This window comes from Mirounga angustirostris, unplaced genomic scaffold (genome assembly GCF_029215605.1).
Source record: "Mirounga angustirostris isolate CCGP_5_RB_7025 unplaced genomic scaffold, mMirAng1.0.hap1 SCAF_5, whole genome shotgun sequence".
NCBI lineage: Eukaryota > Metazoa > Chordata > Mammalia > Carnivora > Phocidae > Mirounga > Mirounga angustirostris.
The window spans coordinates 88785008-88802557 of NW_026991713.1; the positions used below are offsets into that span (position 1 = coordinate 88785008).

The window sequence follows — 17550 nt, forward strand, 5'->3', positions numbered from 1 at the left end:
CAGTGTTATCGCAAGAGCAAGAAAAGATGATTTAGAAGAGAAGTCATTAAGATTGCTGACAGTGTTAGCAATGTCCACAATAGCCAAACTATGGAAAGAGCTTGGATGTCCATCAACAGTTGAATGGATAAAGAGGATGTGATACACACACACACACACACACACACAGGAATATTATGCAGCCATCAAAAAATGAAATCTTGCCATTTCATTTCATGGATGGAACTAGAGGGTATTATGCTAAGCGAAATAAGTCAATCAGAGAAAGATAAGTATCATATGATCTCACTGATATGAGGATTTTGAGAAACAAGACAGAGGATCATAGGAGAAGGGAGGGAAAAATGAAACAAGATGAAACCAGAGAGGGAGACAAACCGTAAGAGACTCTTAATCTCAGGAAACAAACTGAGGGTTACTGGAGTGGAGGGGGGTGGGAGGGGTGGGGTGGCTGGGTGATGGACACTGAGGAGGGTTTGTACTATGGTAAGCTCTGTGAGTTGTGTAAGACTGATGAATCACAGACCTGTACCCCTGAAACAAATAATACATTATATGTTAATAAAAAAATTTTTAAAAATAAAAGATTGCTGGCAGTGTTTAAGGCCCAGCTGATATTAGTAATCATGAAGAGTGACACCAAATGACTGAAAACATGATTTTGTCCAGTGGTATTCAGGTGTCCAATAAGGTTATGAAGCTGTCCGGTAGATTTTTAAATGGTTTAAAGACCACAAGACAGGAAGAAAGGCATAAACTCTGCTCTTGAATTAAAGACTATGAAGCAAATCTTATATGCGATTTCCCTCCAAATATGCAAAAGAGAGAGGGGGGTGGATATCTTTTCAAATTCTGAAATAAACAAGTCTACTCATTAGCTGAAGTTACAAATTAGAGAACAGACTGTACAAATAAGCAGATATTGGGCAAAATCAGTTCCTGCTATATCCATGATATTATTTAGACTCAGTATTTTACTATTTTAAATAGCTCCACTGCAAGGTTGATTTATAAATTCAGTTCACAAATACGTATTGGGTTCCTACTATGTGCCAACACTGGCCAGATAGTGAATTAATAATACCAAGGCTCATGTTTAATTAACAAGAAGAACCTTATAGAAATATTTGACACTCAAATTAATATCAGATATATTCATTTGACTAATGCTATTACAATTACAGTTCATAGCTAATGGCATTATCGGGCTATTATCACAAAGCATTACCTCTCTTCTAAAACTCATTTCCATGATAATTCATTGAAATCATCATGAGAACACACGATCTTGATGGGTTTTTACCTCCCAAAGCTCTTCAAGAGAATGAACTCACCCTTACAAGAAAGCCTGTTATCCCAAATATCACCCATGCTCATTCTTTCTGCAGTTCAGGTGAACAATGCATGGCGATTTCTCTACAGTTTTGAAAGACACAGTGTCCCTTCCTGGAAACAGCAACCTAACTTCATCTTTGTCCACAATTCCCAGGAGTACAAATGCAAATTAAAGTCTCGATGCAGACATTGTTGTGAGAGCAAGGTATCAAGCATGTGCAGATTTGGGGCCCAACCTCGGTTCACCCATTCAATCAACAAATAATTATTCTGTCTCCTTTGCATGACTTTAGGCAAACAGTTCAGCCTCTCTGTGCCTCTGTTTCCTTGTCTGTAAATTGAGGGTAATCGTAATTTGGTACTTATTAGACAAATACGAAAAAGAGGTAGAAAAGCCAAAGTTAGCATATAGTTGTTAGATATTATTTCCTTCCGGTATCATGAAAATTAATGTGTTTTAAAAATTAACTCAGGTAGGAGAGCTATGAATCTCAAATGAAGCATTTAAATCAGGTTACTGAAAGGAGGAAGGAAAGAAATTAACATTTATTAAGTGTCAGTTATATGCAGATCTTGCTATATATATTTCGCAAAGATATTGTTTCATTAAATCTTCACAACAGTTCTTCGGGGGTAGATGTTTGTAGCCCCGTCACTCGTAAGAGGAAAATGAACAGAGAAAGTTACAGTAGTTGCCCAAATCTTACAGAAGGGGTGGATTCCTGATTCCCAAGCTCCTTTTGCTATACCAGAGTTTATTTCCCATGGCACAGAAGCACGTCCATCCTGGAGAATGGCTGTTACACGTTTTTAATTACATACTTCTTCGCACATAGTGAAACGAGGGATAAAGTAAGGTATAAAGCCCATTTCAGTTCTGTTTCAACAATTTTGGACGTTTGCGAGATCACCAGCAGTACAAAAAATAACTTTAAAAAAAAATAGATCTAACGAAGTCCGAGGGGAAATAATGGCTCACTGTGCCCAACTATCATTTGAAGAAATTCCAAAAGGCACATTTTAATATTTTCGAAGTTCCATTACATTCAAAATAAAATGGTGTTAGTAAAAAGGGGAACTACTGAATCTTCCTCTGAAAAGACATAGCAGAAACCTGCCTCTAATCGAAAGCAATATGCTGTAGCACTTAAAATAATGCATGTATATTTGAGATATTTGGTAAATCTAGGGTTTCTGTATGGAATATAGCGACATATCACTGAAGGGAGTGAATCTTAGGTTTCAGAATAGACTGGTTATTGTTACTTGGGATGTTATGATTTCCAAAATAATATCTTAGGACGGTTTTATAAATAGCACGTAACTTCCAAGTTACAGCATCGAGGCTGCTATTCAATACTTCGATTGCTGAAGAAGAGTAGGTTGTGATAGAAAACCACCCTTTTCCGTTGTTTTATCATAAACCAGAAATGATTTGGAGAAGTCAGAGTTTTACAAAAGTGTGCTTGATGAAATGTTTTTAAAATATTATTTTTTGCTGTAACAGTAATATATGATGAAATAAATCCAAACTCTAAAGGAAGGTGGGAAAAGACCAACAAGATGATGGCAATTATTATTTGCGTAAATTCTTTCCCAGTATTTTTTTTATTTGTGTGGATGTGTGCATGGGTATTAAATTTATAGAGAGATTTTAAACAAAATTGGGGTCTGAATAAGCCCTGCTGAATGCTCAATAAAAAAATTATATCAAGTTCCCACTTTTTTCCCCTCAAAAGTATTGTGAGCATACTTCCATGTCATTTCAAATTAAAAAAAAAAAAAAGTGAGATTTTTTTTTTCTAGAATCCTGGAAATGGGATTACTCGTTCAACAAGGATAAACATTTTAAAGACTATTGGGAAGTAAAGAGAAATTGTTTTCTAAAAGGCTGCATCAATCTGCAGTAGAATAATACTTGTCTCAATGTGTTACTTGCAGCCCTGAGCATAATCATATTTTGATTTTTGTTAACATGAGTGGCAAAAATTATATTGCTTTATTACTTTAATTAGTATTTTTCAAAATGGAAAATTGAAGTTTCTCTAGTTATGAACACTTTTATCTTTTCTCATTCATGAAATGCTTGATCATATTCTTTGCCCATTTTTCTTTTGGTCTATTTGCCTTTTTTTTCTTTTTGCTTTTAAATGTTTTTTTAACTTTAGGGATATTATCATTTAGTCAAATATATTGCTAATATTTTTCTGGTTTTAAGTTAGCATTTTAATTTCATAGATGAGTTTGTTTTGCTGATACATGTAATCAAATCTATCAACCTTTTTCGTTGTGATTCATATCATTGCATTTATCTGTGGTTGTGAAAATGTCAATAGTTTCGTATTTTGAATATAATAGTCTCATCCATGTGGACTTATTTATGTGTTAGGTAAACACTTACTTCCTTCAAATAACCAAATTTCACAGCATAACTTGATATTTGTTGTGAAAAGTTAGTTAAGCCATAAATACTCCACAGCCATAGGATAAGCGGAATGAAACTAATCAGCAATATATACTTTAATATATTCTTCGTTCTTAGGAGATGCTCAGGCTGTTTCAGGGCTACCTTTCAGCTGCCTCTTGATTTTAGCTTAGCATCACCCTCTTTTTAATTATTACAACTTTATGATATATATTACATATTAACTATTGCTAATCATACTTCTTATGGTTAGTCTTCATTTTTAAAAATCTTCTTTCCTAGAGTGTATATTTCCAGATGAATTTTAGAATCATTTTATCAGTTTTCCCCAAATCTCATTTTTACTTTAATAAAATAAGTAAAACTTGTTACCTAATTTTAAAAATAAAGCTTTTATAATCTTTAGTGTTCCACCTAAGTATGTAACATAATTTTTTATTTATTCAATGTTAAATAATTCGGTTCAGTAAGATTTTCTTTTCTTCGTATATATCCTGAACATTTCTTGTTGGACTTATTATAGGTGTTTTATGCTCTTTTTCTTTTTGCTGTTATGAACCGACTCCTTTTCCCTCATTACAACTCACTGACATATCACTATTATATTGGGGGATTATTAATATTTATGTCTGTGCCTTGCATTCAACTTCTTAAACTTTCTTAGTAAATTTATGAGAGCATTTTAGTTTATCTTTTTAAGTTTACAGCAAAATTATCTAATCTTAAATATAATTTTTTAAAATCCTTTTTTCCAATATGAACTCCTATGTTTTGCATCTTACCAGGACATAGAACTTCAGAGCAATGTTAACACCAGAAGACAGTCATATTTTATCTTGTTCATAATCTTCATATGAATCTCTCTTATTTTTTACTAAGCATATTTGTAGGTTTATAAAGATAATATCAAAGGATATTCTTTATCAGTGTACTCTTAATCCCCTTTACCTGTCTCATCCATCCCCCCACCTTCCCTCTGGTAACCACCAGTTTGTTCTCTAGAGTTAAGAGTCTGTTTTTTTTGTTTGTTTTTTTTGGGTTTTTTTTTTTTAAGAGTCTGTTTTTTAGTTTGTTTCTTTCCTTATTCATTTGTTTTGTTTCTTAAATTCCACATATGAGTGAAATCATATGGTATTTGTCTTTCTCTGACTGACTGATTTCACTTAGTATTATACTCTCTAACTCCATCCATATCATTGCAAATGGCAAGATTTCATTCTTTTTTAAGGCTGAATAATGTTCATACACACACACACACACACCATCTTCTCTATCCATTCATCTATTGGTGGGCACTTGGGCTGCTTCCATAGTTTGGCTATTGCAAATAATGCTGCTATAAAATGGGGGTACATGTATCCCTTTGAATTAGTGTCTTTTGTATTTTTTGAGTAAATACCCAGTAGTGTGATTACTGGATTGCAGGGTAGTTTTTGTATTTAGTCGTCTTTGAAACAAGAGATTTACTGAGAGGCAGTATTTACCAATGAAGAATGTATGTGGATTCCCTTAGCCTCTGTCACTTTCCCTACTTTTAATAAAGTCTTCTGTGAAAGTGCACCCATTAAAACCCCAAGTTACTATGGTGAGCAGACTGCTGGGCTGGAGTGAGAATTTTACACCATTTTCTGGTTGTCCAACAATCTAATCAAATGATGTGATTGTAACCTGATCTCAAGCATACATGACTATCGGGTGCTCCCTAAAAATCACATTCATCTATGAGGCTCTTTTTTTATTATTATGTTATGTTAATCACCATACATTACATCATTAGTTTTTGATGTAGTGTCCCATGATGCTTTTCTTTGGGAGCTATGCTACCTGAATGCAGTAAGCCTTGATGGTCACGCTCCCCCTACTTCCTGTCTTATGATTTAAGGTGGTACTAGAAGCAGAGGTACTTGGTGTTGGGTACTGATTAGAATGGAATATGGAATTGCTACTTCTCCTCCTCAAAGCAGTAATTATGAATTAGAGGAACAGCAGCTGCCAGTATTCTGCTTAGAACTGACCTTGATTTCTGTGTGGGGGCATGTGCTGATCACCCCCTATTCACCTGTTTGATGTGGAAGGGATCCTCAACCTAAATAGGAAAAGATGGCTGAAAATATGACACCCGACACAAACGATGGACTGACAGCAGTTTATTAGTCACATATACTCACAGCCCAGGGCAAAAGAACATGCCATGCAGGGCCATCTGGGGGCTGCACTTGGGAGTAGAGTAAACAAGGGACTGTGGAAAGCAGGCTTGGTAGGAGCAAAACAGGGAGGCAACTCCTGGGTCCTGCAGGAGGATGTGATTGCCTGTTTGAATAACGTTAAAGGTTGATAGGGAGGCAAAAGCTTTAGGGTGACGACCAGTAGTAGGCAGCTGGTCTAGCTATCAGGGGGGGTAGCCAGGTGGGGAGGACTTCCCATTGGGTGGGGAGTGTATCTGAAAGAGCAGAGAACTATGTGGTTAGGACTTTGGGGCCCTGTGAAGCTCAAAGACATGAGGGCAGCACATGAAATTTGGGGCCTTACAATGCAAGGCATAATATGGGACAAGAATAAAGTATATTCCTCTTTCATATTAGCAATATTGTGTTGTTCATAGTAACATAGTTCTATCAGCATCAATGGGGGCTTTAGTAGCACAGTTGTAAGAAGATGAGGGTTCTACTGAGCAATGCCTCTATTTACCTCTCTGTGCCTTCTCTCTTTAATCTGTAAAATACAAGAACTAGTCTAGATAATTCCATAGTCCTTTTGTCTCTAAGATGGCCGTGATAATTTAAAATAAATAGAAATGTTTTACTTAGTATCTATAAGGTCTAATACTCCAGAGTAAAATTATCTGTTTGCATGTCTCCCCTACTAATCTATGAGCTCCTTTTCTTAAGCAACTTGGAATGCCCGTTTCCTGGTACATGAAAACTTCTTAACAAATGATTTTCAAATGAATAGATCTAACTGAACAAGAAATATTTGGAGAACTTCTGAGCCATGCAAAATATTTTGTGAATGTTCTATTGCTCAGTGGTCCAACACTCATTACTAACTAGGCTGATTATACAATGAAAGTACTTGACTAGGGTTCACTGTGAGTATTAACATATGGCACTTACTGTCTCCCACTGTTTATGTGGTGCACTTTTTCTTGTGTTGTTAACCTTCCTACCCATCCAAGCTAAGATCTGGAGAAGTTTAGTTCATCCCATTCTAGACCTAATGTCTTCTCTTTGTCTCCTTATGCAAGGATGCCCCAGATTTCAATCAGCTACTAGAAATGTCAGATGAAAAATGCACAAATGTGAACTATGACAATAAAAGTTTATAAGATACTAAAATAAAGTTATAGAACCTAAGAGCTGAGTCAACTGACAATGTTAAATGGAACATTTTACAACCAGTCCCGGGATAATGATTAAAAAAAAATGGCACATGAAGAACATGAAGAAATATCTGACAGGAAATGGTTCCAAGATCAAGCTCAGGCTACATGATTTTGTATGAGCCACTTCTAAGGCGTGGGGGTGGTGATAATCTAGAGTTTATGGAGTGCCTCCTCTGTGTCCAACCCTTGACATCTATTATCTCTTTTACTTCTCATTACAGCTCCATGAGAAAGGTGGTGTTGTCATTTTAGAGAAGAGAAACCAAGGCTGAAGTGGCCCGATTGGGCAAATGCCCAAAAACAAAACTATTAAATAACAGAGACAATATTTGACTTTGAAATTCTCTCTGCCTCCAAAGCCCATGCTCTTTCTATGTCTCTTCACACCCAAAGCTATCTCTTTACCTAGACTGATAATCTCTATATTAATAGAACAAATTTTAGGTTTCATGAAGAATCTCTCTGTCCAACTTGATGCTGTGTGTATTCCATGTTTTCAATTCAGGTGATTGCTCTCCTTACCTTGGAACTCACCATGTACATTAGCTACATAGGGAATGTGAAATTATAGCTAAGTAAGGCAAAAATATGGGGCTAGCATGAAGATTGGCATTAGGAAGGAAGATGAACACTAAAAATGATATATGAGAAAGACTATAGAAATGTTATCAGGAGTTTGAATAGGTGATATGGCAATCTTTCATTTTATTTTTTAAATAACTCCACTCACAAAATGTTTTGTGTTACTTGTAAATTCACGCTGCCTTCCCTTAACCTTTCCAGCATGACATCCTCCCATCACCCCCACACGCCCTTAGTTCCAAGTCACGGCGCTTCTCATTTGTGCCCACCGCAATACCCCCAGTGACAGTTCCAAGCACACGGGCATGTGCAGGGCGAGCGGGGGCCGTATCCGGATAGGCTGTTATTTGCTGTAATTGCACTTTTTTTTTTTTAGAAATATTATGTTTTACCTTTAAAGATCTTACAAAATTTATATTCTTCTCCCTCATCTGACTTTGTTATAATATAAAGATAGCCTTTTCAATTACTTATTATGGACCAAAATACATGCTCCAAGAAAAATTCATGTCGTGTTAATTCTGAGGCTTCGCATACTCTGTGCAAACTCCTCTTAGTCTAGCCAGAGAAACATGGTGATAAAATGGTCTAATCACATCACATGCAAAGTGCAGATGTGAAATGAAAAGGACAGAAATATGATTGTGATATTAATTCAAGAGAAATAAGGAAATAAGACTGTTTGAATAAGCTTAGCAAGGTGGTTTAGTTCTTCCTTAAAATATGTGTGATGTTATCTCACCTTATCTTGACTTGCCCCCAACTCCCGCCATTCAAGTACAATCAAATGTGTAGTTTCTACACACACACACACACACACACACACACACAGCAGGCTACATAGACCCAATACACAGACACAGAGGGAAACATTATATGAAACTACTCCTATCAAATGAAGGCATTATGTCAATATAACAATAACACCATACATTTCTATTGTAATGGAACATATATTAATAAAATGGGGAAGTAGAACTTACCACATAGCTTTCAACTCAATACCAGATTTCAATTATAGGTCCAAGAAACAAGCTAATTTTCATGGTTGGTCCATAATAGTCATTGTTAAATGACAGGAGAGAAGCAGCTTTAAATGGGAGGTGGCACAATGAATCACAGCTGTCATACTTATGCACTTGCTGACGATCAACCCTGAACAGAGTATTTAATTCAAATCTCATTTAAAAGTATGCACTGTCAAGGGAAAGGCCAAGAATCATTTTCTAGTTCAGGAATCATGTTCTAGTTCACAAACTTTGTACCAAAGATAGCACTGAAGATCAAGTCTATTGGCACGTCGACTGATTGCTGTAGTCTCACACCCCTCTTCACAACCCACTGTAGGATCTTCTCCTACAAAAAGCAAGAAAATGCCAAAACCTTGGCATCTGACTACTCAAAGAAGATTAATTCTTGTTCTCATGATGCATAACTTGTTTTTGGAAATATTCTGCCCACTCAGAACTGCAATTGAATTTAAGTTCTCTTAAGAGAACTTTAAGATAGATTTTGCCTTTTGAACAATCTTTTTAACATTCTGTGATACTATATATCTGTATTTGTTAATACTAAGATCCCATTGTTGTTTTAAAAGTACTGCATAAAAATAAGTGTTGCATATATATAATACATTATCTCATATAATGTATTAAATAATAATATCTCAAACCCACTGAAGGAAAATGGAGTGTGTGTAGAAATAGAGATGATACATATAGATATGCATTTGGATATGGAAAGAAAGAGAGAATTATAGCAAAGATGCAAAGCAAAAGTCAAAATTTAGCAGCAAAGTAAAAGCAATTACTTTGAATCCTAAATAGTTTCATATATACTCATGTAATAGTTTTGCATATAGCAGTTTGACATCGTAAGTGGGGGTATCTTGTTTAGAAGTATTCATTTGAAGACATTACTTATCAGGTCAAAAAAATACGTTCATGTCAACCAGAGATTGCAAGTAATTTGACCAGTCTGTGGTCTGTGATATTATAATGAGGTCTGTGATATTATAATGAGGTGATCCTGGATTTATCTAAGTTGTCAAAATAATGTAACATCTCGCATCTACGTTTATTATGTCACTAACCTTACAATTAGAATATGCAACAGACTACCTGGCTGTGATAAATAGTTTTCATTCATTCATTCAATGTCTATTTACTGAGCAATTCCTACATGTCAGGCACTGTTCTGGATACTAGATATATAAGGATGAATAAGATATATATACATCGTTCTGGTAAATTAGCATAATCAGGGTTACTTTTATAGCTCAGTTCCTCTGAACCTATATTGTGTTATGCAAATTCAGGTTTTGTGACCTTCAAAATATTTGGGGTGCTTTGCTTGTCATTTTACTGTTAATTACAGAATTAAATGAATTTTGAAAATGAGTTTAAGATGAGCTTTTTTGCTTTGTAGATATTATTGAAGCAAATAAATCTCTATGAATAGTGTAATGATAAAACATTCACAGAAACTTACTGCTCTGCAGTTGAATAACAATTACATTTGTTCCAAACAGGCAATTGGTTTCCAAACACATTAAACAAAGGCAATTTAGAAAGCTTCTTCTTCTTTTTGGCATCATTAACGTTGTTGAACGTCTTGGGATTCTGGAGTGTTTCACAAAGGTAAGTGTTGTGGTAAGATGAGCAATTTCTGAGTCCATGGAATATTGATCTGGGAACCATCACTGAGCCAACGGGAATCCTGTATGCCATGACTGGACAAATTAGCATATTAGAGAAATTTAACAGATTATTCAGAGCAAGAATTTTCAATTTAGACTTCACTTTTGCCATTGATCCTTATAATAAAATAGTGCTTTACTCGATTCTAAAACATGTTCTGAAGGATGATATTTTTTCTCCACTGTATAGTACCACTTTAGAATTACAAATAACCATATTGATAATAAGAATGAATGAGTCATTATCATTAAAAGCAAATACCATTCAACAAATAGCTAGAAATCTAATGATGCTTAAGATTTGGATTCCATTCAGGCCTTTAAATTAGCAGTGACCATTTCAAGGTCAATAACAAACTGCAAAATCATTTAGTCAGTCACCTGAGACCATTCCGTGGCTTAATATGTATCATCTACCATCCATCCATCGCCAGCCCACCTCTCTCTCTCACTGACATATTCTTGGATAGCTGTGTACTTTTGAGCAAATTGTCTAACCTCTCTGAGCCTCTGTTTTTATACTTGTAAAATAAAATCAAGAATACCAACATCCTGTGGGCTTTAGGGATCTGAATTTTGGTAAAGGGCTGAGCACAATGTCTACCACATTGTGGAAACTAGAGAGATCTTTATTTTTCTCATTTTCCTCTATTCATTTATCTATTTAGTCACATTTTATCCCATCATTGTCACTTCTCCCTTGCCTAAATCATTCTTTTATTCATTGACTAAATCTCTGCTGGAACACCAGTCATGTGATGGGTACTGCAGTAAACTAGAAGGACCAGAAGTCAGTAAGTCAGTAAACGTTTAGTGCTACTATGCTCTTGCTCTCTTGGAGCTTTTGGGTCCAGTGTAGGAGAGAGGCACTTAAATCCCATTATGACAAAATCAAAAGTGTTTTTTTTTTAAAGATATTATTTATTTATTTGACAGAGAGAGACACAGCGAGAGAGGAAACACAAGCAGGGGGAGTGGGAGAGGGAGAAGCAGGCTTCCCACGGAGCAAGGAGCCCGATACGGGGCTTGATCCCAGGACGCTGGGATCATGACCTGAGCCGAAAGCAGATGCTTAATGACTGAGCCACCCAGGTGCCCCCAAAATCAAAAGTCTTAATGGCTCCCTGGAATTTTCAAATCTCTCACCTTCCAAAGCATATGTTATTGAATTAATTCCCCACAATGTATAGTTTCTCTAAAATACCTATCTCATTCTTGGATTGAAAACCAAATTAGAGTATCAGAGAGTCTTGCAGAAGAATCCAACAGGAACGTCCTCAGCTTTGTAGCAAAAGAGTCTTCAGTGAAAACTGAAGGTGAAGGCAAAGCATCTTTCCCCTCCATCCATTGCCTCCAAACACATAAGTGGTGACCATCTACCAGTTCTCATAAACCTGCAGTTTCTCAACTTTTACTTTTTCTCCCACAGTAAGATTGGACCCTTGTCTTTTCACAAAGTAGTTTAAAAAGCAATCTTTCGAGTTAGCCTAGGTGAATCCAGTTCTACAATTTAACTGTACAAACGTCAGCAAGGTATTTAACCTTGCTAAGCCCATTTCTTCATTTCTAAAATGAAATAATAATAAGATTAGGAATTGTGCCATAAAGTTGCTGTGAGGATGAGAAAATGCTCAAAAATCTTAGCTACAGTAATAACAATGGCCTCATTTTTTGCCTTATGCTCCCCTGCTTCCTCCTTTTAATTCTTCTAGATTCATGCAGAGGTGTGGCCAAGATGACCAGGATTATGGGCTGAATTCATGGAAGAACTAGTACTGGACCCAGAATCTATGAGCTCAGGGATTTACTCATTCATTCATTCATTCAACCAATATATTAAGCATTGTTCTAGGCATTTGAAAAAATAGAACCAAAGAAGGTAGAGTACCCGTCTACATGGAGCTAATATCTAGCGCTCAAGTTAAATTATTTAAGTGTGATTCTTTCTCTGTGATTGTCGAACATGTGAATTACTATAAAGAAGTGAAAGATGGTGGAGTGGGGTGCAGAGAAGGAGGCAAGAATAAAATTGTACAAAGCACCAAATATTGGAGGAGCCAAAGATGAGAAGGAACTAAGTGATAATAGGAGATTTATTTAGAAATAAATCTGATTCTTAGTATATCTTCTCTAGTTCCCTATGCTTTCCCCCCTTTTTCTGTATACTTTTTGAGGAAAGGGGGGAAAAAAGAGAGAAAGAATAAAACAACGCAGGAAGGGAGAAAATTAATTTTCCAAGTGTTGAGCACTTCTGTATCTTGGGCAGCATGCAAGACACACAAATGACATTTAATCTCCACCACCTCCCTGCTACCTAAATCTTATCACTTTACTTTATAAATAAGAAAACCAAAGTAAGAATCTAGGTAAGTAAGTTGATTAGGTTCACACACCTAGGATTCAAACCCATGTGTGTTTGTTTATAAACACTTTCTCGTATAGCATGCTATTTCTAAGTGCCTTAGAGGAGCTGTCTACCTGCTCCGTGACAACCCCTTGACTCTGGTGGGTAGGAAAGAAACCAGTCCCTTCAGTTAAAGTAACCATACCCACCATCACCTGTTGATCAGCCACTCCATAGGGAAAGAACAGGTGTCCCATATCAGAAGAAAAGAGAGTCTGAAAAATTTGACAGAAAGACACACATCACCTTGGGTATCTCTTGGCCGTTGGGGTGGGACGGGCCAAGCCAGAAGTCAGGCAAGAAATCATATGGAACTTACAGTCACAGGGCATCAGTGTCTGTAGTGAGGAGTGAATGACTCTGATTTATTTCTATTCTGATTGTGATTGTCAAACACTAACAATAAGTCGTCAAAGAAACAGGAGAAAACACAGGTATTCTAGGGACAGTATTATTGAAACATATTTAGGAGTCAGATAGCACTTGATTACAATAAACATCCAGTCACAATCCAATTTTGACCAAACCCGATGGTGTTCAGAGCCACATAACAGTGGCAAATCTATCAACAGCAGAACCATCCCAAGTCATTCTTGTCCCTAAAATTTTGAGAACAGCATATTAATTATGAAACAGCATCCTCACCAATATACAGGTGGCCTTTGGTCTGTGTTGGCACCTGAGGGCAGCTCCACCGTGAATTTTATATTAGTGTGGTGCAACCCTAGTGTGAGTCCTAGAACCAAACAAATCTTGTCAGGGTCACTGGGATATCACCTAACAGAGTATGGTTAGGAGTTATCTATGAATGTCAGGCCAGACTTATTTTTCATTTGTACACACACACACACACACCCCAAAACAAATAATCAATAACAACAACAAAAAAAAAAACAGACCTCTGCCTCTGTCTTTATGAGAGTCCTCCTCCATCAAATCTGAAATAGGGCAATGATAACATGTCATACTTGAGGGCTTCCAGGTTGGGGGTGAAGGAAGTGGGTAGATGAAATGTCTTTCCCTAGCTGAAGAGTATTATATAAACATCTCTATAGTGCTGAATATAAATATGTATCCCACATTAGATGCTAAAATAAAAAGATATTACAGATGTTTTAGGGAGGGAAGGCAAAGGGGTGTTCGTTTTTGTAACAACACCACTGTTCCCCCAATGTTGCAAAACATGTCTTAAAGTTGATATCATTGCACTAATTTTGTCAATGATACCAGTAATCTTTTTTTTTTTTTTAAAGATTTTATTTATTTGAGAGAGAGAGAATGAGAGAGAAAGAACACATGAGAGGGGATAGGGTCAGAGGGCGAAGCAGACTCCCTGCCAAGCAGGGAGCCCGATGCGGGGACTCGATCCAGGGACTCCAGGATCATGACCTGAGCCGAAGGCAGTCGCTCAACCAACTGAGCCACCCAGGCACCCCAATGATACCAGTAATCTTTTGTGCATAATCTATAACAATTATTGAAAGCAACATAAATCAGAGACAAAAGACCAGTTATTCAAGCATGTTCTTCTCTTACAGATACTTTAGGCAATATATTGAGAGGGAAAAGAAGGTAAACTGAACTTTGGAAACTTTTACACATCAGAAATAGATGCCTGACCCCAGAGGCTTACATGTATTTGATAAAATTGAACTTGTAGCCCATATTCATTTGTTCAACAAATATTTTTGAGCATCTGCTGCGAACGAGGCACTGGTCAAGGCACTAGGAACACAGCAATGAATAAAGCAGTCTGAAATTCAAATCCTCCAGAAGCTTACTCAAAGGTGTTTAAGACAGTAATGCATCTTTAGAAGTCGTGTTCCCTAGGGCCAAAAGGCCAGGATTCTGAATAAGGAGCTCTGATTCCAAACCGAGGCTCTGGCGACTACTATTCATATGAACCCCAAGGGAGTTATTTAACCTCTTAGAACTTTAGTTTCCCTATCTGTGAAATAATTTCATTCCCTATCTGGGGATAATTTCATCCTTCCAGGGTTAGTGTGAGAATTCAGTAGTTAGGGTGGGGTTAGTGCCCAGCCCGGTGCCTGGCCCTTAGAAGACACTCAGGAAAACCAGGTGCTCCTCAGGTCAGGAGTAAAGAGTACACATTCTAGAAATGTATTCATGGATTTCTTCTTTGACCATGGTGTTTTCCACATAGGTCCAACACTGAATTTACAAATCCCTCGTGCATCTGATAAGCATTTCATGAGTCCCGGCCTCCATGAACACTGTCAAGTTGATAGGGTTTCAGACTTTCCAGTCTGTCTCTTTGTCCCACTCATTGCAGGTTGTAAAAGAGCGCCATCTAAAGGTCCTTGTGAGACACCTTAACATGTCCTAAAACTCCTTTTGTCGTTTTATAAAGACTGTTCTGGTGAGCAGTGCTCTTAAATAATCATCACTGTTGTGCGAGTATCTATGGGCCCATAATAAAAGGTAGACAAGCACAGGGAGAAAGCAAATGATTTATCAAGTCATCTACATCTGGTCCTAAAAAAAGCTTTCTTTCTTTCTTTTTTAGGTATTGTAATCTAAATCATTTTAATGCCCAGAACATCAGTGGAAGTAATCTTGAAGAAACACTTCTCCTCCATGAAAAGTCTCTGAAATTTTATGGCAGTACGCAGGAATTTTCTTCAAGTATTGATCTTTGGGAGACAGCCCTATGAAACTATCTTTGACTCTACCTGTCTTATGAGCAAAGTATTCATTGTTTTCTTTAGCTGAACATCTTACACATTTTAGTTTAAGAACTAATATGTATGGGAGTGACTTCACAAGTATTATCTGTGTACTTTATTTATAAAGACTAATTATGACTCCTCTAGTAAACTATTGTGCCTATTAATGCTTTTGCATTAACACATTATACATTACAGTTAATTTCAAAGCCTGTGATTACTCCATGACAACAAAATGACAATTTCGTATACCTTACAATATTTTACAACTTCTTACAATACTGGTTCAGCCACTAAGAGCAATATAAATTATAATTGTTAGTTCTAATGTGCTAATAGAATCAAAATAATCATTTCTATACATTTATTGAGCACTTACTACATGCCAGGCCTTGTGAGCATATACTGTCTATGTCTAACTAAATAGTAAGTCTATACGTCATTTTACTGTATTTGATCTTGATGTTACACTATGGATATGAACTAAGGAAATTTTCTCTGAATTGAAAAGCAGTGTTAACTAAAATAGAGGTCCTTAAAAAAGAAAGAATATTCACATACTGAAGAAGTTATAAAATAAAGGTAAATGAGGGAATGATTAAAGAAAAAAGGAAAATTGGAGAAGGGGAAATGAGTGTTGAGAGGGTAAGTGATAAATCAAATAGAGACCCTTAAAGCATTTCCCTAACCTAATTGACATCTTTTGGTCTTCAGTGCTACCAATTCAGAACCATTCACAAAATCATCTTCCAAAAGAAATTCTTTCTGTATAACCAAAGAAATGTGGAAACTCATATAAAATATAATGAACTGGGGCACCTGGGTGGCTCAGTCGGTTAAGCATCCAACTCTTGGTCTCAGCTCAGGTCATGGTCTCAAGGTCGTGAGATCAAGCCCCGCGTCCGACTCCGCACTGGGTGTGGAGCCTGCTTAAGATTCTCGAAGAAGAAGAAGAAGAAGAAGAAGAAGAAGAAGAAGAAGAAGAAGAAGAAGAAGAAGAAGAAGAAGAAGAAGAAGAAGAAGAAGAAGAAGAAGAAGAAGAAGAAGAGGAAGAAGAAGAAGAAGAAGAAGAAGGAGAAGAAGAAGAAGAAGAAGAAGAAGAAGGTAGCGGGAGGGGAAGAATGAAGCGGGGGAAATCGGAGGGGTAGACGAACCATGAGAGACGATGGACTCTGAGAAACAAACTGAGGGTTCTAGAGGGGAGGGGGGCGGGAGGATGGGTTAGCCTGGTGGTGGGTATTGAGGAGGGCACATTCTGCATGGAGCACTGGGTGTTATGCACAAACAATGAATCATGGAACACTTCATCTAAAACTAATGATGTAATGTATGGGGATCAACATAAGAATAAAAAAAAATAAAATAAAAATAAAAATAAAAAGATTCTCTCTCTCTCTCTCCCTCGGTCCTTCCCCAACTCCCTGTCTCTCTCTAAAAAAATAAAATAAAAGTAAATAATAATAATAAACTAATATAAAATAAACTTATGCCCCATGCCTTTGCAGCAGTGCTTGTCAACGTTTGGTTGAGAGTCACCTGCTTTAGGAAAATTTTCTGGTCCCTCCCAAAGACTGCTTTAACCAACTCTTTTTCCAGGAATCAGTGGTTTTAACAAACACAGCCAAATCATTCTTGTACTCCCTAGAGTATAAGCACCGCTGCTTTCTAGGACCGTTCATAGTGGATAGGATAGGTGGGTTTGTCAGCTGATTGCAAATGGTTCTGCAATTAAGCACCTCCCTTGTGTATACCTACAATATTTTAGATCTGTAGAATAAAAGATGTATTCATCTTGATTAGATATGATATGCATTTTTAATTGCAAAAGAGCAGCTGTAAAGCACCAGGTGTTTCTCTTACTTAAACAATTTTTTGTTTGCTTGTTTGTTTTGCAGACAAATAAAAAGACTAGCTCGTGCACACATGAATTCTTGCCCTGTAACTTTTCCAAATCTTTCTTTTTTTGTGTTTGTTCTCTGGCAAAATAGTGAGGCCAACCTCTGGATATGTCTTAGAGGTTTTCTTTGCGGCAAAAGG

At 36.7% G+C, this 17550-nt stretch overlaps 1 protein-coding gene across 1 annotated transcript in view; it reads left to right on the forward strand.

Annotated features, from left to right (window-relative positions):
- The window catches only part of SLC15A5 (solute carrier family 15 member 5), an 81579-nt gene extending 64962 nt beyond the window's left edge, over positions 1 to 16617 (forward strand). The window contains exons 8-9 of the mRNA XM_045869668.3: positions 10255 to 10363; positions 15354 to 16617. Of these exons, the coding sequence (XP_045725624.1) occupies positions 10255 to 10363; positions 15354 to 15501 (257 nt within the window). The 3' untranslated portion in view covers positions 15502 to 16617. The remainder of the gene's footprint in view (positions 1 to 10254; positions 10364 to 15353) is intronic.
- The last annotated feature ends 933 nt before the right edge of the window (positions 16618 to 17550 follow it).